At 46.7% G+C, this 27,421-nt stretch overlaps 1 protein-coding gene across 1 annotated transcript in view; it reads left to right on the top strand.

Moving 5' to 3' along the window:
- The first annotated feature begins 2,772 nt into the window (after positions 1–2,772).
- The window catches only part of efnb1 (ephrin-B1), a 49,923-nt gene continuing 25,274 nt past the window's right edge, over positions 2,773–27,421 (top strand). Inside the window, exons 1-2 of the mRNA XM_071903237.2 lie at positions 2,773–3,755; positions 26,380–26,657. Of these exons, the coding sequence (XP_071759338.1) occupies positions 3,628–3,755; positions 26,380–26,657 (406 nt within the window). The 5' untranslated portion in view covers positions 2,773–3,627. The remainder of the gene's footprint in view (positions 3,756–26,379; positions 26,658–27,421) is intronic.

Genomic DNA, 27,421 nt, shown 5'->3' on the forward strand with positions numbered 1-27,421 from the left:
CGAGCGTGTGTTTTCTTAGTGGTTAATGGCTGTTCAGTATTGATTGCAGCTGGAACGTCAGAGTCACAAGTCACATGTTGCGTGTCCTCTCCAGATAACGAGGGTTAACCACTTGACCCCGTGCATGCCGAGGGGCTCTGCTCATACCTGGACCCATAGATCCAGCTAAAGCCACATCTCCCTCATCAGATACTGGGGCCGCGGTCTCTGGTCTCCAGCTTGGCCCGTAGATCAGCGCTTGTGTCACGCAGCCACACCAGAGGGAAATCCGCCAGACTTCATTAACTGCAGATTAAAAACAAGGGGAGGCTACTTTAAACTCTGATTTATTTCCACTGCGAGGTTGCTGGACTCACTCAGGCTCGGAGTGGCTGCGTCCCGGAATGATGATGTCATGGTTTCAGTGTTTGCTAAGTGTAAATAGGAGATTGGGAAAGAACTATGGCCTCAGCGGCAGGGTTCATCTCGGGAGTTTCCGAAGGCAGAGAACAAAATCTACAACCAAGGTCTCACTTCTTTATTGCTATTCTCCCATTCTGAAGCAGAGAGTCTGCAGAGTGTCTGTGTGTGAGTTCTTATGACTGTGCCTCGGTGGTATCAAACTACATTCAGGCTATTTATAGAAGCACTAATCACCGGCACCTATACACATTAACACGATGACCTCATTCCTTGAAAAAGCTACTATTTCATGGCTGACTGATGAAATAAAACATCAAATTGCCGTCCACGGTGTGACTGAACCTGAGAGCTACTTTCAATACGCTCCTTTGTCCATACATCTGACAAACTGCATGCCACATTACACGATTGGTCATAGTGATAGTATGCTTTTTGTGTGTTTATGTAAAGTGACATGGGCAATTCACTGTCTATTACATATCCTGCACTGACCTCTTGCACTGAATGTGAAGTCCTGTTGTCCCTGTGCCAGTATGTACTGTTTTAAAAAGTTAGTTCTGGATATGTCTTCCACAAATGTCACGAAGACAAATCTCTGTACATTTATTGTGCTCTGCAAATAAAATGTTTCTGATTCTGCTGATCCCAGGCTGCGGTCTGATCACAATCTTACAAAATGAATGTGGTATGTCCATTGCTATTCCCGCTATCATCTTCCTGGTATGGTATGGAGCCATATTCTCATTGGTCAGTAGGTTTTGGCCACAGCTGTGGCAGTCATCAAGGTTGCGCACGGGAGCGTCTCATTGGCTCACAGCGGATCAGGTATCTCTCCGTGACCATCTGATTGGCTGCCGGGGTATCAGGTATCCCAGACGGCCGTCAGACGGGACATGCCAGCTCTCTGGCAACTGGCCTGTGTTTGCGGTTGCTATGACAACACTCTGATCCTCTGTAGCCAGGCTCCTGTCTATGCAGCCTTGGCACTCCAACTTCTGTGGCCCCTGTTATCACCGGCATACACACACTTGCACACACATGCAAGTATACACAATTGCAAATAAGCACACACACACACACACACACACACACACACACACACACACACACCTACACACACACACAAACAAACACATAATTACAGAGCATATTCATTTGGGTGTGAACTTGATGTTGAGCTGTTGGCTTATTGTTTCAAAAAGATCTATGGGCTGTCAACCACAGGATGTGGGAAAAATAATTTCGGGAAACCGTAGGACGTTCTTTAATTGTCTGTTATCTTTCTTTTCCAATTATGTTACTGAATTCCCATCCCGTGCTCTATGAATCGATTTCCTCACAGCCATTAGGGGGCGGCATTGATTGAATAAATGAAAAAAAATGTAGAGAAACTCTCTCTCCATCTCACTCAAACACACACACACACACACACACACACACACACACACACACACATAGACACACAAAGGGGGCACAGACATGGACATGATCAATTATGTGTCAAGCATTTCTTCCTCAATGAATGAATGGGCCAATGACTATAGGCTACCGACCGTCTATTGTCTATTGACACTGGAGACTAAGTTCTCATGCAGTTCATTATCCCAGATGGGGACAACTAGAAAGGGATCCAAAGAGACAATTAATCATCATTCCTTTCAAACGGGAACAGACCCTTACGAAAAAAGAACTAGGCTATAGTAATCCTACAGTAAATTTTAACAGCTCACTACAGTATCTAACTATAATTGTAGGAATATTATAGCTACACCATAGGAGATAAAAATACAGTTAAATACGATAAGATCACTATATACTCATTATTGAATACAACAGACACACTAAAAGTCCCTATAGAGATATAATAGTATATTATAGGGAAATTACAGATTTTTCGTTCGGGAAGCAAGAGGCAAGCAAGACGTGGCCGATCGAGGGCTCTCGTAAACAGGTCCAAAGTTTTGCTCCAATAAGCACTTTTGCGCACGCTCGAGCTTCACTCCCATTTTCCTTACTAAACCGTGCAGCATGACGCATAACTCCAAAGTCCATTTCAATTTGGGTCGATGGTGCGGTCGAGGGGTGGGGGTGGGGGTGGGGGGGTGGGGGTGGGGGGTGGGGGGGGGTTGGTAGAGGTGGCGGTGTGGGGGTCAACCCAATAACAGACCCCCCCCCACTCCTCATCCACCGCCTCCTCCTCCCCTCCCGATAAATGCCTTCGCTTCCTGCTTCCAAGTTCGGACAGAGCGCTCTGATTGGCCGCGGCTCGCACTGTGGGCTGTCCCCCCCCCCCCCCCCCTCCGCGCCTGCCTGGGCGTCGGGTAGTAGCAGTTCAGCTCGGGCTGCGGCGCACACCGGAGGACTGTGAGTTTTTACACGGTAAAAAATACCGGCATGAAAATGTTAGCGAGCGGGTTTAGAGCGACCGTGCGGGCTCGTGAGCAGGCCTAACCTTCCCGCGGCACTTTTGCGCCCAGTGTCCGAGCGGCAACAGACAGAGAGGGGACGTAGGCTACATTCACTCCACGCAGCATGCCCGAGTTGGACTAGTCTGCCCTGTTGGAGCGCAACACGCACGCCGTATAGGACGGAGAGCGGAGAGGGATATTTACAATAGAAACTCAATTCCTTTGCAAAGAAGAATAGGAGGGGGAGGCGGCGTGAAAGATAACACTGGAATGAAGTGGACCTCGGGATTCCCAGCGTGCTGCGGAGTTGTGACTGATGGATGAATGTGGTCATCTGTAGGCTATATACAGCGACAGGTATAGGCACCAGCAGGGGAGATTTGACAAAGACACGGCGCAGCGCTTGATCGGCAGCCGCATCGCGAATTGTGCGTGCCTCTCCGAACTGTAACTGCTTAGATCTGATTCAGCCGATATCGAATCGCAGCCTATTTTTGAGGTGTCTCCGCAGAGTAAAAAGGTCGTGAAGGGCCGTTTTTTTTTTCCTCCTCAGCCACAGGTCAACCAGGACACTCGGGGGGCTTTCCTTCACCGAGGAGATCGTGTCAAGAACCGTGGGCTTCGCACGTCCTGCGGACAGTTCAGTCAAGGACACGGGGTCTGGAGCAGATTTTAAGAAGTTGGACAGAAGGTCATGTATCTGATATCGACCTCACATGCTCCCGACTGATCAGACCTCACCTTCCACCGGGCAAACCACAGATAAAGGCTGCCAGGCGCACTGTCCGACGCTCTGAGTTATCGGCTCACTGTCTCTATGTTTTTGAGAATGGCGGGACTCGGTTGTTGGAAGTATTACCTTTGGATCTTTATTATAATGTGCAGGTCGGCGTTACCTTTAGCAAAATCGCTGGAGACTATTATCTGGAACTCACAGAATCCCAAGTAAGTGTCGTATTTCATTTGTACAAGCATGCCAAACTCGCTGGGTGTGTGCGTAATGGAGGGCTAACATTACAGGAAAAGTTGCCATTGTGTGCAAGCTGGGTTAGATGTTCTCTTTAAATGTAGCAGTGATCTAGAAAACAAAAGAAATTATGTCGTTTTAATAGTCAGTCCTGCACCGCAGCGTTTTTGTTGATCTTATTTTCCCCCAGTGGGTATTTCCCTTCACCAAAGAAACCCAGTGGGTATAGGCCTATAATAGGCCCAACCAAAATCAAAATAAAAAAAGGTTATTTCTTTTCCAAGGCCAATATTACACATAGTAGGAGGCTTCTGTAAATCTATTAAGACAAAGCCTGCTTGGACATTTTAAACATGGCCATCACAGAGTTTGCCCACTCTTTTCCCTGATATTTCTAGTCATGGTGGAATGAACAGAGCACAGTAAAAAATGAGGAAAAAAGTCTACTAAGCCGTGCCAAGTGTGTCAAGGTGTAGCCCAGAAATATATCCCTTCAGTCCGAAACATACCTGGCCTGGGAGAGGCAGGAACATGCCAGGACACACACTGGGATCCAACTTTCTTATTTATTCAAAGGGTTCAGTTTAGGCACAAAATTATATATATATCTAAAAAAAGTTGGATACGGTTGTTTTCAGATATCAAAAGATAAATGCTTAAAATGAATCACATTCTACTTAATTGCACTGGCTTAGATCCATCCTAATTTCTCAACATCAAATCAAGGGCAAGTTTCTCAAAGCAAGCAGCCAGACATTTTTTTTTTTTTTTTGTATTCATCGCTTCCCACCAAACCAAGGAAACTGAGCCCAGGCTACTGATAATAAAATATGTTCTGGTAACAATTATCACCCACTCAGACTTGACTCCTAACATTTGCATGATTTTGGGAAGCATACATATAGGGAAAATAAACTCAGGGAAAAAAAAAAGTCCTGTACTTCTGTATGGTTGGAACTGAGGAGCTGACCTTCATTTGAGCTCAGTACCGAGGGGAAATGGAGAGTGGCTGCACCGGCCGTATAACTAGAACTTATTCATTCAGGTGAATCCATGATTTATCCTCCAAATGTCAAATGTCATAGGAGCTCGTTGTGCAGTCAGTCAGTATGAAGATTGCTGAGATGTTCATTGGTGTGTATATGTGTGTGTGTGTGTGTGTGTGTGTGTGTGTGTGTGTGGCCTGCTTAATGGCAAGACTACGGCCCATCAGCTTTTATTTGACTATGGCTGCAGAGGTAGTGGAACGACGAGCGTCATCAGAGAGATATTACACACACAAATTGCACACATACGCAGAAACCCACACAGTGTCAGTCATGGGCAGACAAGTGAAGAGGGAGAGACATTTATTGATTGATGATGTCACCTGAAGGGAATGTCTTAGGAGAAGGTTACCATGGTGGTGAGCGAGTGGAAGATCTCTTCTCCATCTGTTTCTGTCCCCGCTCCCTGTGTAAAAAAAAAAAAGAAAGAAAGAAGGAAAAAAAAAAAACATGCCGGCCGAATATTTCATAAACTTCACAATGGAACAATGATGCATTCTGCAAAGTGTTCTCTCAACCTAATTATCCTGCTGCTCTGTGCTTAGAAAAACAATAGACAATTATCCTGCCGTACTCAGGCCTATAACAAAAGACAAATCTGTTTTTCTTCTGAAATGTATCAGTCAGCAGCAGTGTTTGATAGGCAATAAAAAAAGGAATACTTGGACAGCAATTGGCATGTTTTTTCCCAGCTTATTTTTTTAAACTCCATCTCTCTGACTTGGCCTATATTGCCCCATAGTGATAGCAGAGAGAAAGAGGGAGAGTGCGAGAGAGGCCTATTGAATTGTACAGTACACTATCTGGTGACTTATCTAGATTTACGACGTCTTAGTTCCTGTTCCCACTTTGGGGAGCACTGCTGCCTCAGCTAATAAATTAATCTGGCCCTCTGCTTGCACACTGTACCATACACACACAAAATATAACAATACCAGTACCTCCCTACAGGCCATGAGTTATGAGACAAAGTAGAGGAAACCAGCAGGTTTGGGGCACTGTGGTGTGTTGTTTTTCTTTGTGCGTGTGTGTGTACATGCTTGTGTATCTCTGTGTGTGTGCATTACCTCCTCTGAGCATTCCTCCTGTTATGGATTTCCATGTGAGGATGCTATCACTCCCCCCTCCTGCATTATCAATAACTGGGGTTTGCTTAATTGATTTCCCCCCTGCATACTGGAACAGGCCACATGCATCATCGCTGTATCCAAGTCTGGAAAGAAGAAGAATCATCCCCGAGTTTAGTTTTGTTGCAGAAGGTACAGCATGTTTCAGACCTTTTTTGATATTTAATTTGAGCGTGGATGAGCTCGGGGGGGGGAGAGACGTCTTGGCGGCGGAGCAGCCGTGCAGAAGAGGGCTGGATGTGTCAACGTCCCCAGCCGGTAGAGAACCGTCTAACATTTGATCAGAGCAAATCGGATTAGTTCTCATTTAGCTGAGTGGGATTACGCCAGAAAATGTCACTTTGTTATGACTGATCACGTCCCATCGGTTTGGCTGAACCTACACAGCGCGGCAACGTACAGGCATGCACAGACATATACACACACACACGCACACCCACGCATGCACACACACATACACCGAGTGTGCTCAGGAATGCTGCAGTGATGCCAATTTAATGATAATCTGACAGGGTAGCTGTGAGTGGTTCCTGCACGTCCTCTAACCCTCCTTAGCTAATATTTACCTCATGACCTGTAGCTACCACAGGCTGTTTGCAGCAGCCCAGGAGAAAAACAAGATGGGGAAGACGGAAAACACACTCGCACACCTCTGAAAACACACAGCGAGAAAACAGCCACAGGCTGGCTAAGAGTCTGGTGCACTGATTTTGAACTCCTCTCAGTTCCGTGAGGCTTGGAAACAGTTTGCAGACATTTTTTGGCCCTGACTCGGTCCTGAAGCCACAACAGAATACAAAACAGCTTAACAGAGACATTAGTGTAGATAAAAGTCAGCTACAGTATAGCCTCTGTGCAGTTGGTCTTTGCTTGTTCATCTTCTTTTGGTGTCCATTCACCTTGGCTGCCTGGCTCACGGGCGACTGGTTATGTTTAAAACAAGGTTCAGTTTTTTACTGTCGGGCCGACCTGAGCTACTCAGAGGTTCAGAAAGTTTGGTCACTGGGCCGGATTTGACTCTTGCTGTGGTATTCCACAGGCATGATTTTACATTTTTCCAAAACAAAAAGAAATGAACTATAACAATATTTTTTTTTCCTGAAATAAATTAATTTATTTGGTTGCAATTTGACGTGATGAGATGACTAGTTAATTGTTAAATAATTTCCCAGTTATCTGGCTGCTATTAGCAGAGTAGGCGCACAATACGCCTAATCAAAGTTCAAGTGGTGTTCTCACAATTTCTTTCTTTCCTATAAAATTAATTGGAAAAACACTGTGTTACCTTATCTGATACTTCTTTTCATAAACAGGTGTTAAAAGGTAAAAGTGAATGTTTCAACGTTTGTTCTTGAATAATAATAAACCTTTAACTGAAAAGTGACGTTCAGGCCGGCTCTGCTGTGCTGACATGTAAATATTACAGTGACTTCAGGAGCTACTGGTATGGGACAAAATAAACTGCAACTGCCACAACCTGTTAAACCAGAGCCGGAGGAGACGAGGGGACTAGACCAGAAACAGGATTTGGTTCCTTGCAAAGAGTCCATGAATGCTCCCCTCTCCTGCTTGGTATAGAGCAGGCCACTGCTGAGAGGGTCAGAGGGCTGTTTTTGTTTCTTCCCTGCCCCGCGCCCTGCTGCTTGCCCCCACTACCCCTGCTATATACCCCTTCTCTCCCCTTGCCTCCCCCAGTCCCCCCCTTTCTCCCCCTTTAGACTCTGATCGTGTTTCCCTCTGATAGAGATCTCATTACACACAGAGAGGACTTAGAGCCTGAGCCCAGCTCGGGAGAGAGGGAGAGAAAGAGAGAGAGAGAGGCCCGACCAATAAGAACTACTTCTGGAGAGCAACTGGCCCGTCGTGCTGTAAAGGCAGCCTGTGTCTCAGTAGAAGGACAGCTGCGCTCGCTTTTATGTGTGTGTTATGTGTGTGAGTGTGTGTGTGCGTGTATGTTGTTTCAGTGGTGTGTAAGGACAGATTCTTCGTGTGGTCATCTATGTGAAGCACCTGGGCTCAGAAGGGGTTGTAGCACTTGAGGATATTTTAGGGAAATGCTGTTTTTCCCGTCATGGTTTCGCTCCAGATGGACTCACTTTATCCACTGGTGGTTCGATTGCCACATCACTGAAAACCGATCATTCTCCTTTTGTGTGTTATTGATGCATTCTTTTCTTTATATTCAAGCACACGAAATACAGTTCCGTGCCCAGACATTGGTCAGATAATATTTGCAACTTATCTTTAGCACTTGTTTTAATTTGCATGGAGTACCGCAGCGGTTTCCATCTCCGGTCCTCGGGACTCAGGGTATTGCCGGTTTTCATTCTAGCCACCTAATATAGGGACAGATTTAGACCTGGGACACCAGGTGAATGCAACTAACTACCAGATAGAAAACCAGCAGCACCCCGGGTCTCAACGACTGCAGTTGGGAACCAAACCCCCACCAGATGGAAGGGTTTTACTGCATCATTCAGGTAAATTAAGGTAAGAAGTCACAGAAAACTACGCCAAATTGACTTTCAGATAGTTTCTTGTGATTGTCTAAACTTTCTTTCAACACTCATTGTATTGTACTAAGTGGCCAACCACACCCATCTGGCACCCAAGTAGGCTAAACAAACTGAAAAGTATTGCAAAATTGGCCTTGATCTAATCCAGCTATTGTAATTCTACATATTTTGTGTGATGATTTGCCAATCAGTATGTCTTTGAGTGCTATTAACTATTACACAATTTATTTTTTCATACCATAATTAAACAAACCCAAGGCGTGTATGAAAGGGGCCGAGTGTGAACTTGTGCGAGTGAGTGAGTGAGTGCTTGAGAGTGTGTGCCGGTGTGCCATTGTTCTTTGTCCACCCACAGTGGAGCATTAAGGAAGTGTTAGGAGTGTGCCAGTGTGCCCCGGTGAAAGTGTTGAGGGCCTAGCGGTGGAAGTGTGTGGAGTGGTTGAACAGTGGCTGCCTTACAGCCGGTTAGCGACCCAGCTTCGTTAGACGGAGGCCTGGCTGGCAGCGACCAGGAAGTTCCCGTCAACACCGGCGCTGCCAACCAGAGGCACAGGCGCGGGGCTGGAAACCATCCCTGAAGACTTCTCCTCGTCGCCTTGCCCCTCGCTTTAGCTGAATCAAGCGAAAATGTAGGAATGCGGAGTTACAGGAAGTGGGGGAAAAAATAGTTGAATGGGTAAAGTCTGCCTGTTGTTTGCCGTCTTAGTTCTTTTACAGAAGAGCAGTTGAAAATGAGGGGATTAAACAGGAGAGGAAAGGAAGCCAGTGTAGAGCGTTGAAACCCAGCCCTGGGCTCAACCGCACATCCTTTCAGTCCAGCGTTGAGCTCCCAGATTACTTCCATGTGTCAGTGTGAGGGGGGAAAGAGAAGGAGAAAAGAAGAAAGGGCAACAGGGAGAGAGAAGTTGAGCGATTGAAAAGCGAGCGGACTTGGACTGGTGGAGATCAGTGGTGGTGTTGGACAGTGGAACGGATCTGTGTGACAGCCATCTCTAAAACCATTACCCCTGCGGCTCCGAGTCGAGAACCGGTAACCTCCTCCTCCGGCCTGACCTCATAGACTTAACTCTTTCTCACAGAACCCCTCTGTGCTGCGGAGGCAGACCTCATCGCACACCGGCCCCAAACAACCCGACTCAAACACCCAAGTTCTCCACGACGTCATGAGTTGTCACCAAACATATAACCAGCAAGGGAAATGTTTTCCCCAGTTTGTGGCACTCAAAAGACTTTTGTGGGGAACTTTGAATTTAGAGTGTCAGGGCTTTGGGGGAAATGGGATGATGGATTCCAACGAAAAAAAGGCCAAAATGGGTGGGACAGGACTAGGGATAAATGTTAGTAACACATAATCATATCACTATTATTTTGCTGCGATATAAACTATGATGCATGTGAGCCTTTTCTTCCTAATTTCTTTTACAGCACTGAAAAAAAGGTTAAAAAATGTGCTTTTATGCAGCGGAAATGTTATTCTAATGCTTAGGACATGCCCAGTATGAACAAAATGAAAGAATTTCTCCAACACTGTCACTTGATTTGTCAGACAGGGACGATCATAATTATACCTTGTCGAGGAAACTGTTGGAAACACCTTTCCCGCTAAGAAAAAAAATTACAATCTGGTTTGGAAAATGCACTATTGAATATTGCATTTTTTTTTTTTTGCAATTACCTGTTCCTCCCTAAATGGGACAAAAATGAGCCTTGCTTGGATCTTTTTTTTTGTCAACAGATAAGACTTTACAAAGAGATACTGGATGAAGCATGACCATTCCCAACCAGCTTTGAACATATCATTAATGATCATCATGGAGCTCTTTGTTCAATGTTATGAGTACACTAATGGAGTGACAGTGTAATTGAATGGAGTGGTAGGATAATAGAATGATAGAATGATAAAGTAATGGAGTAGTGTGGTAGCAGCCCCCTTCTCCCAAGGGATGCCCCCCGTAAGTGTGTCATCGTGGCAGATGGGTGGGCTGTAACAACCCCCCCCCCCCCCCCCCCCCCCAATGTTAATTATAAAGCATCATAATCCATCTACGGCATACAGAGGCAGGACATGGAGACTATTAGGGGGAGCATGGAAATGGCACAGTGTATAATCCCCAGGACTTTACTACTATTAGGCTCCCCGGGCATCGAGCAAAAACCACTCATTTCTTCAATAATCTAGTTTGAGCAGTTCCTCTCTTGTTCTGGCTGTGGTGTGTGTGTGTGTGTGTGTGTGTAATGTTGAGATGGTAACTGGAAGTTTGATTTATCTTTGATTTTTTTTGTTCATCTTTTTTTCCCACCATGCCCACAGGCAGGACAGACAGCCCAAAAAGCATTTGATGGTGTGTGTGTGTGTGTGCGTGCGCGTGTGTGCGTGCATGCCTCCGTTAACCCATTCTGCCAAGTCTTGGCTCAGCCTTTTCTAAGCAAACTCCCAGCATGAGCCAGTCCCCCTTGTGCTGGTGAGAGGAGTTGGAAGAAAAGGCCTGTGGGACTCCTGCTGTTCCCCGCCCAGCCCCGGCCCTCCGCCCGCAAGGGCCGGGCCTGGGATTTGCTGCGCGCCGGGGCTCTGTGTGGCAGCTGTGACTGACGCTTCAATCGCCTCTCCCTGGGACACCCCAGCGCAACCCTGCATTCCCTTTCACACCTCGGAAACGGGGAAAAAGACAATTACACACATATTCAGCAACCTCTCTCTCCCAGTCTCTCCCCGCTCCCCCAGCTCCGATGTATGGCCATTTACCAGATCTATAAAAAGCTTTTCTAAAGTTTTGCAAATAAGTGCATTCCTCGTCCTAATCAACTTGCAAATTAGTTTTGTCGTCTGGAGAGCCTCTCTGTAATGTTTTTATGTTTTTAAAGTTGTGCTTGTTTATTTTTTTTTCCAGAGTTGTCCGCTCCAAGTAAACAAAGTATAACTCAGCAATTTCCTTTGCATTTCCCCTGATATTTAGAAAATGTAAGTCATGGAAAAAAGATTTGAGCCTTAAAGTGGAGTTAATGCTATCATGTATGGATTGTCAGTAAATTGAGTTTGTCTCTGGGCTATTGGACCGGGGAATCGTAAGCCAGCGGGATTTAAGTCTCTTAATTGAATTATTTTGATTGCTGACTTGATTGATGGAGTCAGATGCGGAGCGTTTTCCATGTGTTTTTGTCTGACTAATTCTTCTTCCAATAGAGCCATACCAGACAGATACAATAGGAACCTGCAATCAATCACAACTGCAACCCAGAGCATTTTGTTTGGAGAGAAATGTGCCTGCCATCAGGTCTGAGTTCCACAAGCCATCCCGACAACGTAAAACCAACAATGACATCAGATAGTAGAGCACTCTAAAGTCTAATCTTCCCATAATGCCATGCTAAACCCCACAGAGACCCACGGCAGGGAGAAAGGCTTTTTTATGCCCCGGCGCTGCTCCTCCTCCTCCCATGGCCTCTGGCTGTGTGTGTGTGTGTGTGTGTGTGTGTGTGTGTGTGCGCATGCATGTTGGGAAGAGAAAAAGAATTCTAGAGTGAATGGAGATGTCACTGTCAGAGTCTGGCCTCCACATGAAGGGGGATTCGCTCCAGAATGGCCATATTGGCAGCGTGTGTGTGTGTGTGTGTGTGAGAGAGAGAGCCAGTCGGGGGTCTGCCGTTTCCCCTCCACACTAAGTTCTTACGGTGGTGATTGGAGCTCGGCAGGACGCGGGCCTATATTTCATCCTACTCATGTGAGGGAGGCCGTTTCATCTCCCACACACATGTTTCCCATTAGATCCTGTGTTTATTCTCCCCCATGATGTGCTTGGCCATGGAAGCCTCTCATCTCTCCGATATTGGAAATAGGAGTGAAGGTCTGCTAAAGCAAACACAATATCCCAAACCTCCGCGCTCGCTTTATGAACTATGCAAAGAATAAGACCCAAGGCGTTGCAGTGACTCAACTTAATGACTAACCACGTGAGCTTCCCTCTTAAGGCTATGTAATACTATATTTCCCAGTGTGAGATTAGCTCGCCGAACTTAATGTGTGGCACTCTTCCGTGTTCCGCTGTCTTGTCTTCCATTTTCCCAGCACTGAAAAGTTTGACTGCTTTTAGTTCTTCCGCTCATCTGTCTCTTAAGTCCCCCACTGTGAAACATGACAGCCCAAACCTACAGCACATCACTCCTCTCTTCTCTCTCCGTCTCGGAGATGAAAGCTTTTCTTTGCAGACAAACCTCTGAGTCCTCCTCTCTCCCCGCCTGGCCCGGGCCTCTGTAGCTGCTTTTAGTAGCTCTGTTTGCTGCATTTCCTGATTTATTTATACATGTCTGATTGTAGCACCTCGCGCATATCAAGAATCACAAAGCCAGACCCTTGCATGTGCATTATGCGGGGGGGAGTCAAATTCTTATTTGAAATATACATGAATGCATGAATATATTTATTGTCAAGGAGTGGCTGGTGCATCTGGAGAGCCTGGAGTCTCATTTCCTGTAGTGGCCCTGCTCTGGAATGGAGTGGCGTGATCCTTGAAGCCGCTCCACATGCGGCCACCAAATAGAGCCGCCTGGTGCACCTCTCACACAATGGAAGGGAAATTATTTGCCTCCTATTGGAGGGCTGGAGGAGTTTCTTCAAAGCAGTCTGCTTGGCCAAGGCTATAGCCGGCCTTCTCTCTCCATTAGATGTACGTTCTGTGATGAGCCTTTGAAGGTTGCAGGCAGCTCTGGCAAGAGAGGTTGTGATTGCATTGCACGGGCGCTGGGGTTTGGCGTTGCAGAGGGAGCGCGTCGGGAGTTGTATGTGGGTTTAGCAGGAGTGCGGCGCTCCCCTCGGTGCGCGCTGGTCAAGTGGGCCGGACTAATACGCGTCGACCCGCAAGCGCAAAGTGTGATGAGGGAACAGCTGCTGTGTCACGTTTAGATGTGCGCACACACACACACACACGTGTACATCACAGGGGAAGGTAGAGTCAATGTGTTCGCTAGCTCAGGAGTCAGCTGTGGTTGGCTTGTGCAGATTAAGGCTTGAGCGTGTGTTACAGATGGCGGTAATAATAATCAGATAGCCCTTGTAATGGAGACGGCCCAGTTTCTAATGGCTTCCTAAAACAACACATGGAGCGTCTTTACGAGGCCACAATCCACCGCGTTATCACACAGCAAACCGTGTGAATGAGAATAGCATCATGTCAAACAACCTATTTATTAGCACGCACATCACACACAGACACACACATTTCATTTTAATACCGACAGCCTGCATCTTGCCTGTGCTCTGCTTGTTAAAGGCGAGTGTTATCAGAGGAGACACAGATTCCCGCTACACCAGTTAGACCGTCCTCCCCTTTTACATTCACTGTTAATGAGCCTAATGATGTGTGTCTCTGCGATTGCATCAGTCAATATGGTGTTCAATATGGGGTTTTAGAAACCCACTGACAACTTAAGCATGTCCGCCTGGATAAGATCTCCCTTCTAAGGGAGGAAAGAAAGAGCAACTAATTTGTCTTAGATTGGATGGGACATGTGTAACTGTCTTTTACAATCATGAGCCGAGATTGTAAGCAGAGAATGGACTTGTCACTCAAATTCTCTGATAAGAATTCCCTTTTAAGACATAGAAGGCAGCTGTGTATTAAATGCTAGCTGCCGGTTATAACAGAGCAAGTCTATTGTCTGTCTCTGGGTTTTTTTTTTTTTGTCTTTGTTTTATTTTCCATTTTGATTTGAGTTTAGTCTTAGTTTTCAGACTAGTTTCAGTTAAATTTGTATTTTTCAAAAGTGTTTTGTTTGAAGTTTTCATTTCATTTGATTTCAGTGTGTGCTCAGTATTTTAGAAACCAGGGCGAAGTAGAACTTGTGTTTTGCTGGAGAGTTGCCTTAGGTCTTTCAGAGTATGTCTCAATGTATTGATTGCAGATGTGGGCCTTTTTTCATTTCTAGAGGGTTCTCTTATACTCCACTCTCATTTTGGCTTTGACCAGAAAACCAAATTTAACTCTTGGTATTTCTTTTTTTAAAATAGTTTTTTTTTTTTTTAATTTCAAATAGTTTTGGACAGGAAACTTTGTTGTTTCAGTTTAATTGTAGTTTTTGTTACACATTTAAATTCAGTTAACTAAAATACTTTTTTCTCTGTTAATTTACTGTAATAACCTTGGTTTCTGTTCCCATAGTAAAAAACAGAAAGATCAGGGAGAGACCCTTTGACTCTGATAAAAGCCGTTTCTTTCTTTTATAAACCACAGTATTTGATTGATCTGTCCCGTGGTCTTGATCCCCGGGCTTGGCTGATTAAACCTATCCATCAGCTTCTCTTATCTGTGCCCTAGCAGATCGACTGCAGGACACTGAACTAAAACCCCTGTATTGTTGTTACACAGAAAGAGTCAAAGGCTAAGGACAGGGAGGGGAGCGGTTCGCTCAACCAAAACTGTTCGCTGCAAGACCTTGAAAACAAAGCTACAAAAAAAACATGTTGTTTTAAAGAAATAGCTGGAGCAAAAAAAAGAAGGTTTTAAGATCAGTATCGCATGCTATTGTCATGAGTGTGTGGCCCGTATATACACACACACACACACACACACACGCACACATTTTACTGTTGCACATATTGGAATAACCTCTAAATGAGGTCGGCCAGTGGCTTTGCAGATTGTGACAAGAGTGTTTCCCCTCTAGAGGGAAATCAGAAAGTGATGTTTCCTGTCCGTCGTGTCGACTCCCTGCCAGCGATGTGACCCTGCCCCAGCCACGACTCACACACACACACACACACACACACACACACACATCAGCTAGATAAAGACATCTCCTTCACTGACAGGCTGTCATTCACATGCCCATGCATGTGTACACGTGCACACACACACACACACACACACAACACAAAAGCAGGCAGGCATGCGCTCATGCAGGCGTTGAGCGGGTGTGTGTGTGCACACGCTCACTCGAAAAGCAGGGCAGACGAGCACTGTCGCTGTTATGAATCATCTGAATGATTTGCAAGTCAAATGGGCAGTTTCATAAGATGTGCCTGTTATTTTCTGAAATAAATTTGAATTTCTCATCTTCAGGGTGACTGTTAAAGCAAATACATCAAGGATACTAAAACGTGGATGATTGCATGTCAGTTTGCTCTCATTTATCTGCAAGCATCTATTATCATCATGCGACCAAGTCAATGAAAACACCAGTGGAAAGGCCAACAGATGGGCTTTTCTACAATATACAGATCTATGCCTGTGGGACCCTTAACATCCAGAACACAACCATTTCATATTGATCAACATAAACAGACACTTGTGTGTGTGTGTGTGTGTGTGTGTGTATGTATATGTATATATATATATATATATATACATTGGATAAGGATCATATCACATCCTGCATGTTGGTTTACACTCCACAGTATCTTTCATCAGATAAAGCTGGAGTTAGCAACTTGCAGCCTTATCAGGAAATAATCAAAGTAAGTTTACATAGTCAGGGTTGCATGCTGAAGGGAGATGGTTTATTGAAGTCCTGTAGAAACTTGCCTTGCAGAAGCAGGTGTGGACCTGCTAGCTAGCCTACTTGCTGCTGGTGGTTTTGGGGGAGAGAGAGAGAGAGAGAGGGGGGGGGGGGGGGTTGCTCCCCAGTGCTAGGCGGGAGAAGTTGCCTGCGTGGCACATTCATTAACCTGGTATCTAGCTAATCTCCTGGCTAATTCATTTAGTCCTCGGAGCACTCCTGTGTATTAATATCCTCTCCGCGCTCCTGCTCATGGGACGCGGTAGCGGCGTAGCCATGGCGATGATTGTGTGTCATTATTTTGCAGTCAGATGAGTGATATCCCAGAGGGCTGTAGCTGGGTTGTCCAGGCCGGTTGAGAGGGACTGATTAGAATTGCAAATGGCCGCCCAGTGTTGTGTTTATTGTGTGTCTCAATATTGGAGACAATCAGGCGAATCAAAGCCCTCAGCTGGAGAGATGGGACTGAGGCACGGTGGGCCTCTCTGGTTGGCACCGTGTCCTCAATACTTGCACATTGCTTCCTCCCTCCCTCCCTCCCTCCCTCCCTCCCTCCTTCCCTCCCTCCCTCTGTTGTCCTCTCTCTCTCTGTCTGTGTAGTCTGTCGTGTGTATAGGTCCTGAAGTACGTGCACACAGCTGGAGAAAGAGAAGGAGAGACAGAAAGCGCCAGTAAATCTAGAGCACTCTCAATCATCTGTAGTGTGGCTGGCCTCTCACACAGCTGAGAAATATTAAACACGCTTTATGATAATGAAAGCGCCAGCGACAGACATAAATATCAGAGGCAAAGTGCTGAAGGATTAAAATGTCTTGTACGTTTGCTCATAACAGAAATTTGTCATTGATTTCATGGCTTCTGGAATCGTTAGAGACAGAATTATCAGCTTTTTCATCAGTGGGATTTCATTTTTTTTTTTTTTTTTTTTCCTTTTCCTCAGAGGCCTGTCTATGATGAGGAATATGGAGTCACAGCCCATATCACAGGCTCAGGAATATTCGGATATCTGCATGCATTTCTGCTGTCAAGACCGGCAAATGGGACCCATTGGCAGAGTGCCCTTGTTATGGCTGGGTGACAGACTGTGGTGCAAAGTGGCCTAAACACACATTTTCTCCACAAATCACTTGTGAAATGTTCTTCCTCAACGATTGGCCATTACCCTGTCCCAGTTATTGACTCGCTGTTTGTACAGGATTCTGCTAAATCCATCTGAAAGTCATCCAGTGCTATTGTGCGAGACAGGAAGCTAGTGTTTTACCTCTCCGTGTAATTCACTTTGTCAGCTGCTCAGCGAGGCCCATCTCCTCTTGTTTCCCTACTGTTGGCTTCTAAAGAATGTGTGTGTATGTGTGCATGTAAATGTACATGCAAAAACAGGTGTGTGTGTGTGTGTGTGTGCTCATGCATGCGTATGTCCCTGTGTGAACACGGGATAATACCCGCAGGTCAGACATGTTCCCCATATAGAACCGCATGACCAGTCACAACAGGCTTGTGTGAGGCCCAGGTACAGGCATGCACAGTGAAACAGGTATAGCTACAGGGAAGTAACTGTTAAAGGTAGTTTTTTTATTGCACCACACACACACACACCTTCCCCGGCTCTCACTGCTGCAGGCTAAATGAAAAGGACGCGTGAAGCGGGATATGCTCCCACTCGCCGAAAACCCCTCCGATTTACTTTAAGGTTTTTTTTTTAACACGACTTCTGAACGCGGCGGGAAGGGCAGCGACCCTTCACAAGACCCGAGGCGTCACGAGACGCGACTGACGCGATATGATCGAGAGTTATTAGCGTCTCAACAGTCGGGGAGCATGTGAGACGCTGCGGCTCACGGCCTGTTTAGACAGTGCTGTGTGCTGTTGAGCTTGACAAGCAGTTGATGAGAGTTCCTTAGTGTGTGTGCGCCGGAGAAAAAGGAGAATGAGCGAGAGAGCGCGTGTGTGTCAGATCGCCGACGTGGCTGTTTGTGCGAGTGTGTGAAACTGAGGAGAGAGTTCACGAGGTGACATCTCGTCAGCTGTTTGACTTTCCCAGTTTCCCAGGGAAGCAGTTTCAAGAACAATGCAGAAGAAAAACCACCAACCGCCGACAATTGAAATGCCACAGAAAAACCAGCGCCGTTTGTCGGTGACTGAATTATTGCCGTTGCTTGAGATTGGAGACGGGGGAAATGTGTGAGTGACTGCACTGTGCTTGTAGCAGACAGATAGCACCTACTGGACTCCTCTACCCATCCATCTTCCAGCGCTCACCACAATAGCAGGAATACATTAAAAAAAAGAAAAAAAAAAAAGTGCGAGTCAGGAGGAAAGGGGACACAAGATAAATATTGTGTTAGGACTTTCCCTCCCTCTCCCCTGCAATTGTCTTTCACACTGACAGATGAACAATGAAAGTATTTTGAACTTTGCTGCGTGCTATCTTTTACTTCGGGGTTCAGAACCGCGCTGTCAAAGCCAGACGTGTTCTGACAGTGATTGATTGATTGCTTTCCGCGCGCCATGTCTTCCCTTTGTTCTCCCAAGAAGGGTTTTGGTTCCTCTCCAGCACGCCTGCTCTCTGTAGCTGTGTCATATTAACACCTGTTAACAACACACGGAGTCATAAAGTATCGATTCGGCCTCCCCTTTGATCGTAAAGAGTTGCTGTAAAAATCCAAACTGGAAGCAGTGCGTTCCATATTGGGAGGGAGACAGACCCAAGTCCGTGGGGTGCAGTTCTGTAGCCGATCCTGTCCTCTGGCAAGCCAAAAAATAATTATCCTCGTGGGGATCGATAGCATATCCTGTTATTATTCGGGAGATTTCCGTTGATTATTGGTGCCAGGCTGGTCAGGGAGGCTGTCTAGCGGCCGATCACATGCTGATTTGATCCCCAGACGTGAGAGAGCGCCCGAATACTGCTGAGCTGGGTAAGTTAACCCCCCCCCCCCCATGCCGCCCCCCTCGCCCCCAGTGTGTCTGAGAACCAGTGCACTCCGGGCACGGAGCACGGGTATGGAAAATGAGCTAACTTTAGCTACAAACCTTAGCCTGACTCATCTTGAATGAGCTTTTCATTTTGCTTCATTATTCAGTCTAAAACTGTGATCCCTGGAGTCATTTTTAACCATGCTGAGATAGGAGGGCATTTGTTAAAGATTGAATTTAACCATGACTGGCTCCATCTAAGCCAAATGGAATTTTAATAACCACTGAACAGTATGGAGCTGTGTGTGTGTGTGTGTGTGTGTATGTATTTTTTTTTTATGTGTGTATTTATCAGTATGTGTGAGGTGCTGATTGACTAGCAACATTAAAGAGCTAGATTCACCCAGTAACGCGTTCTGGGGGCTTTGGCTTGAACCAGCCTGGGATGTCTGCGTTATCGATGGGGTTGGAGATACAGAGCAGAAAATGGCCGCTGGTTAACAACCCGGGCAGCTGCGTGGGTTTGATAATGGTTATGATTCTTCTTCTCTCTCTCGAGTTTCTTCCTCCTTCCCCGAGCGGGAGTGAAATACAATCCGGCGAGTGTGAGAGATGCTATTGTTCGTCCGGGAGGTTCCCTTGCCTTCTCCCTCCGCTCTGCTCCGCACTGATTAGAACCTTGCATCCCGGTCCAACTCTTGACTCCCGGCCCCGCAGCTCGTCTTCCCGGGGGATTCCACTCCACGACCGTCCACCCCCCAACTCTCTGGCACGTTTGGGGTGCCTGGCACACACACACACACACACATACACACACTCACGCGCGCACTGTCGGACACACGTATACACACACACACTCCCACACCCACACCCACACCAACCCACTCACACACATACAGTGGGCTCTGGCCAGGCGGGTTTGGCAGCGACTGTAGACTGGGCCTGTGGAGAGATCTTTACGGAGCATGCAGAGCCCATCTGTGGCTGCTCCTCAGTGATGGGAGGCAGCTGGCTGTGTGTGTGTGTGTGTGTGTGTGTGTGTGTGTGTGTGTGTGTCGTGGCCAGGGAAGGAACTGGGGGAGGAAGAAAAAAAGACTTGTGTGTGTTTGGGTCACAGAGCCACCCCAGGATAAGGGCTAAACTCGGGCTGAAACTGACCCAAGCTCTCTCCTCTGTCCAAGCCAAACCATCTCCTCTCTTCTCCTCTCCTCTCTTGTTCTCCTCTCCTCTCCCCTCCTCTCCCTCTCTCTCTCTCTTCCCCTCTCCAGCTGGAAGAGCTCAGTCCCTGGGCTCTAGGATGAATAAGTGGAGACTTAGAGAGCAGCAGTCTGGGCCTTCTCTCGCTGTCAGTGATACGGTGGATGACGTTCAATCACGACCGCATACACCCCGTCCGCTTAACTCCCCTGCTCTTAGAGAGGGATGGGCTCGGCATTGACGGGAAACCACAGAGGCCAAAAGAAGAAACAGATTATGCTCTCTCTCCTCCCTAATGACTTCTGACACTCCTCTCACTCGACTCGGTCCTCTTCAGCGTGTCTGTCTAGTAACAGCGTCCACTTCTGTCCTCCTTGGCACGGCCATCTGGGCGTCATCTTGTTAGCTCATTATGACTGCTGCTGGTGTGATGCTAGCCCCTCATGTGACAGTGATCGAGGGCAAGCATACTGAGCTGCGTGTCTGTTTTGGGGCGAGTATAGAGGTGTATGTTAGCTGTGTGTTAGCTATGCTTGTGCGTGCGCGTGTGTGTGTGTGTGTGTGTGTGTGTGTGTGTGTTTTAGCCGCCTGTGTGCAACTGTTGCTATGAGTCACGCTGAATCTGATTTGCTCTGCATGCCAGCCTGTTGACTGAGCTAACGGAGGCTTGTCTGTGTGTGTGTCTGTGTCTGTGTCTGTGTCTGTGTCTGTGTCTGTGTCTGTGAGAGAGAGAGGGTGTCTGTGTTCACACGTACAAAAGCAGCGCTCCGCGGGGTGGAATGCAGGATATTCTGTCTGTCTTTCTGCCTGTGACATCTTCATTTATGTCCCTCTAATGGGGACAGCCCAGAGGGAAAATACCAAGCTTTCTGCTTTTCAGCAAATCTCTCTTGCCAAGTCTGGCCGGCTGGAGTATAAATGCATCTAGAAATGAGTTTAGGGCCAGATAGTTTATCCAATACCACTAGCCTTTGGCCCCCAGTGCTGACGTCTACTAGTTTGACCTGCTTTTCTATAATAAGGGTCCTTCCTGCTTTGTTAAACATAGCCAGGGCCAGATGGACCTTGTTTTCTTTATTTTCAGAATCTGTGTCTATGTGTATTTGTGTGTCTGTATGTATGTGTGTGTGTGTGTGGCCACACTGCACACCAGCATTGAGTCGAGTTGTTTACTGTGTTTGACATGTGAGGAAATCGGTGTGTGTACACTGCGGGGCGTGTGTTTATGTGTGTGTGTTTATAGTCGGGCCTCCCTAAGAACATCTGCCCCTGTGACAGCCTGAGAGAAGCCAGCTATGTATACAAGCACTCCGGGCGAGCCGCCGGCTACAGGCACAGACCTATGACCAGCTTACCTTCCCGCAGTGTGACATCGAACACCAGAGGGAGACGGCTCGGGCCGATTCCGGATCGGTCAAGCCGCCGGCCGCTCTGATGGCTCGGCAGCGCTATAGATGTGGCGAGCGTCCCTGGAGCCAGATGAAGATACTGACAGTTTGATAATATACGCCTTTCTCCCAAGTATGAAATGATCACATTGTGTCAACAGCGCTCGGCAAATCTTAACCACACATCAAGAGTGCGGCCGCTTCAGAAGCTGCCGTTTGAATGTTTCCATTGTGAGGGCAGGCAAATATGTGGCTCTATCTTGGTGGAGCGGAGAGCGGTTTTAGGCTAAGGGCTGTCTCCGCTAGCAGAGAATTATTTAATATTGATTGACTTGAATGAGAACAGGATGTGTTTGTACCCTATGATTACACAAATAGTAGACTGCCTTAGGCGAGTGAATCGGCTTTAAATCTCTGGCGCAATATATATTACACAACGCGCTCAGCGGCAGCGTTCTCTGCATAACGCGGCTTTTTGTTCTTTAAGGACTCAAGTATAACCCTGTCATGTGGATAAATGACGGTAATGTTTCAGTATTCATGAGTAATCATAAAAATCTATCTGGAATATAAGCCCATGGAATATTGATAGAAACGGCATATTTCAGCGAGACTGTAAATCCGGCTGGCGTATGGAAACTGTCATCCGTTATAATGGGGGAGGCTGCCACACTGATTTTGTGGATAATGTGAGAGAGAAATGATAATTGGTGAGGGAACACTTTTCCTGGTGTGGTAATTACCATGCTGATAGCAAGGGGAATAGAGTACCTGTTGTGGTGGTGAGTGTGGAGTGAGTGCTGAATGTGTGTGTTTGTTTTTGCGTGATTCGTGCCTGTGTGTGTTATAACGGACAGAGGCAGAGAGACGGGATAGATTGGATGTTGAGTGGTGGAGACGAGACACAAAAGGATAAGAGTACCTGTAGCCAGCCGTTGGCATGTTCCCCTGGTAGAGATGGATTGCTCCGTCTACGTAGTTGGGGATAATTGATTTTAATTGATATGTATGGCATGTTCATGCTGCCGCTCAGGAGGAACAAATCAATTTGACACCATTCTCTCGATATGAGCTTTTCTCTCTCTCTCTCTCTCTCTCTCTCTCCCAGTTCCTCTCTCATGGGTCCATTCATTCAGCGGCTGAGGCTGCCTGCCAGTGCTAGGCCCGGGGCAGGGGCCTGAGCTGACTGGACGGGGGTGGAGAGCATGGGGGAAGGGCTAGTTGGAGGCTCTGTAAGGGGCTTTGAGTGGGCCTTAGTGTAGGCGGCGTTGTATATGAAAGTCGGTGAGGGCAGGGCGTATGAATAGGGGTGGCTGGGAAGTTGGGCTGGGAAGGTCCAGGATGCACCCCACAGTGCTTTTGTGTGCTCCCACATCCGTGTGTGTGTGTGTGTGTGTGTGTGTGTGTGTGTATGGAGAGGGAGGGGTGGGGGGGCTGGTGGTGGCATATGTGAGATCATGTGCTCATATTCACCAGTGGAATGTAAAAAGAGGGGAGGGGGCTCTCCTCCTCTCCTCTCCTCTCCTCCTCTCTCCTCTCCTCTCCTTTCCTCTGCTCCGTTGTTTTCTGTTCTCTCTCTGCTGTGCTGTAGTGTAGGTCTGTTTGTATAAGCTCTTTACAGGATTGAGCACGGCGTGGAGCCATCCAGATGAAACAAAATGAACCTCGTTTGGTTGTTTTGAAAATGATTCTCTTTATTTTGTTTGGTTCGGGCAGATCCACCTCGCTTGACACGAGGGGAATAATGCCTCTCTCACGTTCGGGGTCATTTCCAAGAAACAGTTTGTGTCTGCACGGCTCTTCCTCTGCTCACTCTCGCTCCTTTCATCAACAGGTCTTATGAGTCTCTAGACAACAACAATGAAAGATTCAATTCAATCTCCCCTTCCCCCTTTTTTCCCTTTCGACCTCCTCAAAAGTACAATAATCTTCTCTCCCTGCTCTCCTCCTCTCCATTGCGTGGCTGTGTGTAGCACCGGAGTGGCGCTGATTAAGCCGACAGAGAGACAAACGGGAGACAAAGTCCCAGCCCACCAGTTTAGTTTCACATCCTGGACTGGAGCTGGGCCGCGGCTTGCCAAGTGGAGGGCTTTTAAACTGGGCTAAACACTAATTGCTGCCCTATTTCTTTTATGTTGCTTCTTTCCCATCTGCGATGGCGCTTCCAGACCTCCACAGCAGCCAGAGCCTCATTATAGCAGACAGTTAACAAAGGCTGGGAAACAGAAGCGGAGAATTCACTTAGGATAGCTATCTAACCGCCAACTAGGAGGCCTGCTCGGAAAATTGAATCAATGACAGGGGCAGGCTTGTGATTAAATCCTTTAGGGATATTAAGATATTAAGATTTTGGAAATCTTAATTATTCATCTAAATTGTTGCTTCTCGCTTTGATAATGGAATAAATGGATTGCAAAAATGAAAAATGAGAAGTGGGCAGCGAGGCTCATTGTTTTTTCTGAATGCCAGGCTTTTAAGTGTTTTTTAACACTTTTTAAACGGAGAACATATTGAAAAGTTGCCAGCCTTCTCCGTACAAAGAATGGAAATCAACCGAAATAGAAAGCACCTACTTGTTGAGTGAAACAAATCAAGGGCTAATTGTGTTGTTTGCCTGGCCTCTTTTTTTTTTTTTTTGGTTTCACACTTGTTTTTCTGTAGGTGTTTTTTGTGTGTGTGGAGAGAGGGGGAGGGCGGTGGTGGTGGGGGGTGAGAGAAAGAGGAATGAGGGAAATGTTGAGGAGGTGAATAAGAGTGAAGGATAAAGCGAGAGGGAATGAGATTGGGGAGTAGAAATAGAGGGGGCTGAGATGGGGGTAGAGGGAGAAATAGAGGGTGGGGGGGGCGGAGGAGAGGGGTGGTCAGCAACAAAGCCTAATGTTGCCATGGAAACCTGTTTATGCCTCACTGATGCATCTTGTAGATCCAATTAGAGACTGATTGTGTCCTTGTCTTCATACACACATGCACGTGTACCCATGTATGTGCATACGGACACGCACACACACACACACACACACAAAAACATGCACGCAAACATACACATACACACACACACAAGCACATGCAGAGGGTTGCTGCTGAAAACCAGCAAATTGTTGGGAGAGGTTTGGACAAAGGATGCCCCGCGCTCTCTCTTATCGGCCCTTGAATTAACGCACCCCTCCCTCCCTCCTCCCCCCCCCTGCTCCCCTCTGAGCATCAGACAATAGCGTGGAAATAACGTCTCACCCACTTCCAAGCCCCAGTGCTCTGCTCTTACGAGAGGCCTGTTCCTATCTGCATATTCTTTCATGACATCATATTCAGCAAAAGGAGGGGGGGGGGGATTTGACCGTTTTGCAAATTTCATTTCAGATTTATCTCTTTTGTGAATGAAGTCATTTATTTGGTAATGCCTCTGTCCAAATAGAATGGCCATGAATGCCGAAAAGGCCTTAATCCAATCATGTTCATTTTCATGGGGGGTATTTCTGGAGAAATGGGACTTTTTAAATGATCGTTTCATACAATGGCTGGCTGTTCGCCAGTGTTTAACATCAGAGGAGGCGGATTGCCGATCATACGCTCATTTTCTCATCCCCCCCACCCCTCCACACTCTCTTCTATCAGTCTCTCAGAAGGCATAGCGGTCCTCCCTTCCCTGGGCCTGTCTGAAGAGTCAGTTATTTAGTGGTGAAATGATGTGTGTGATGATGAAATGAGGGGCTGTAGATAAGGTGAGATTACGCTCTCAGAGAGAGAGAGAGAGAGAGAGAGAGAGAGGGAGGGACTGAGAGAGGGGCCCAACCCCTGATGTCTTGTTAAAACGTGAGGGATCAGAAAGAACAACAAATGCATTGCGCTCTGCTAAATCCTGCTTAAATCCGCTGGCATGGGCAGATCTAGCAGATAGCCCCGCTGCTGTGCTCGCTGTCTGCGACCACAACACACACATACACACACACACACACACACACACACATACATAAACACACCCGTGGTCAGTCCGGCTGTCTGGGTTAATGCTTGGCTAACTGGGACAGCAGAGCTGAACCATGTTGACATTTTAAGCCCCAAACAAGTCCAGAACAATGATTCAGCCCGCCCCCCCCTATCAGACCGCAACCTCAGCTCATTTTGCTGACCAACTAGCACACACACACAGACATGCATAAACATATGAACTAATGCCGAAACACACACAACACACACACACACACACACACACCACACAGCCACGTACCCGATGATCCCCAACCCCCTCTCTCCACACACTTACACACACACTGAGCCTCCTCCTGTTCCCCACCTTTAGCGAATAAAAGAGAACAAGAGCTGATCTGATTGAGTTGGCACCAGGGAGCGAGGTGGAGAGGTACAGTAAGGCCAGATGGATTATCTTAATCCCCCGGTAGATGATCAGGGCAGAGGGAAGATGAACCAGGAAGCCTTAACCTCTCTGCTGACCCCTGTGCTCTGTTTTCATCCCGAAACACGGACTTCTGAAGTAGAAACAGTGCAGATTACGTTAAAGCACAGGTCTTATGTAGAAAATATGAACTGAATCGTTTGCATTCTTTGGATTTAGGCCCATCTGTGGTCATTTTGCGGCAGCCATTTTGTGTTGGCCATTTTGTTTCCCTCCTAGCAAACTTTTGGTATGCTTTGATTCGGATCCAGACATGAAAATATACTTCAGAGGATTTGTGTGAAGCGCTCTGTCGACGAACGCTAAACAATGTCAAGCCACTACATGTAGCGTTTTTGTGGGACCAAGCTAACTACACCTCGCTCGGAGGCCCGTGCCAGACAAGCCTAAACCTATAACTCCCCTAGCTCAAAGTATTAGGACTGTGTAAATTATTTCTGAAATCTCTGGCTGTTTTTCACACCCTCCTCCATATGTTATTTATCATTCTCCCTCTTTTCTCGTCCCCCCCAGGTTCCAGATTGGGAAGGGCCTGGTGATCTACCCGGACATCGGGGACAAGCTGGACATCATCTGTCCCAAGGCGGACCCGGGCAGGGAGTATGAGTTCTACAAGCTGTACCTGGTGAAGAGGGAGCAGGCGGAGAGCTGCAGCACAGTCCTGGATCCCAATGTTCTGGTCAACTGTAACAAGCCGGAGAAGGACATCAAGTTCACCATCAAATTCCAGGAGTTCAGCCCCAACTACATGGGCCTGGAGTTCAAGAGGAACATCAACTACTACATCACCTGTAAGTTCCTCATATAAAATGCCTTACAATATATAAGGCCTTTTGTTTTTTGACCTTTATTTAACCAGGGAATCTGAACAACGCCCTGCTTCATACTCAACACAGTTACACACATTCACATGGGAGTTTCCAAGTACCACAGTAACACAGAAGTCAGGGCACAAGTTGTGAAGTCATTACTTTATCCCCAAAAATGTATTTTGTTGCACTGAAAGTCAAATTTCACAGGTAATGAGCCTTACGTGTAAAAAAAAAACTGAAAACATTTATATTTTCGGGCAGTTTTGCCTCTTGCTTCCTTTGTCCCACTCCTATGCTTCTTTTGTCCTGACAGGCAGGCACAAAAGAAGCAGTGTGCCCTTTTTATTTTCGGGCCAATTAGATTTGAATCGTTTAATTTAATAAAGAAATTATTGTTGCCGACGTTAGAGCACATGTGTCAGTTGTTTATCGTAAAAAATGGTTAAATTAGGAACAAACCGAAAAGTGCTTCTTTTGTCCTGGCTCTCCCCTACAGCAGCTCCACAGCAGCAGTTGGGGATTTAAGTGCCTTGTTCAAAGGCACAATGACAGTAGTTGTTGGGACAGGAGTTCTTTCCTGCTGGTCTGGGATTCAAACTGATGATCTTCCCACCATAAGCTCATTTCTCTGTGCTGCAGGCTGCTGCCCCAAGGATTTCTTTCCATATTAAAATATCAATTTTGGGGGAAAAAAATGTCATTTTCTCTTAAAAAAATAATTGCTGGCATGAAAGTAAAGCACA

This window comes from Centroberyx gerrardi, chromosome 16 (genome assembly GCF_048128805.1).
Source record: "Centroberyx gerrardi isolate f3 chromosome 16, fCenGer3.hap1.cur.20231027, whole genome shotgun sequence".
NCBI lineage: Eukaryota > Metazoa > Chordata > Actinopteri > Beryciformes > Berycidae > Centroberyx > Centroberyx gerrardi.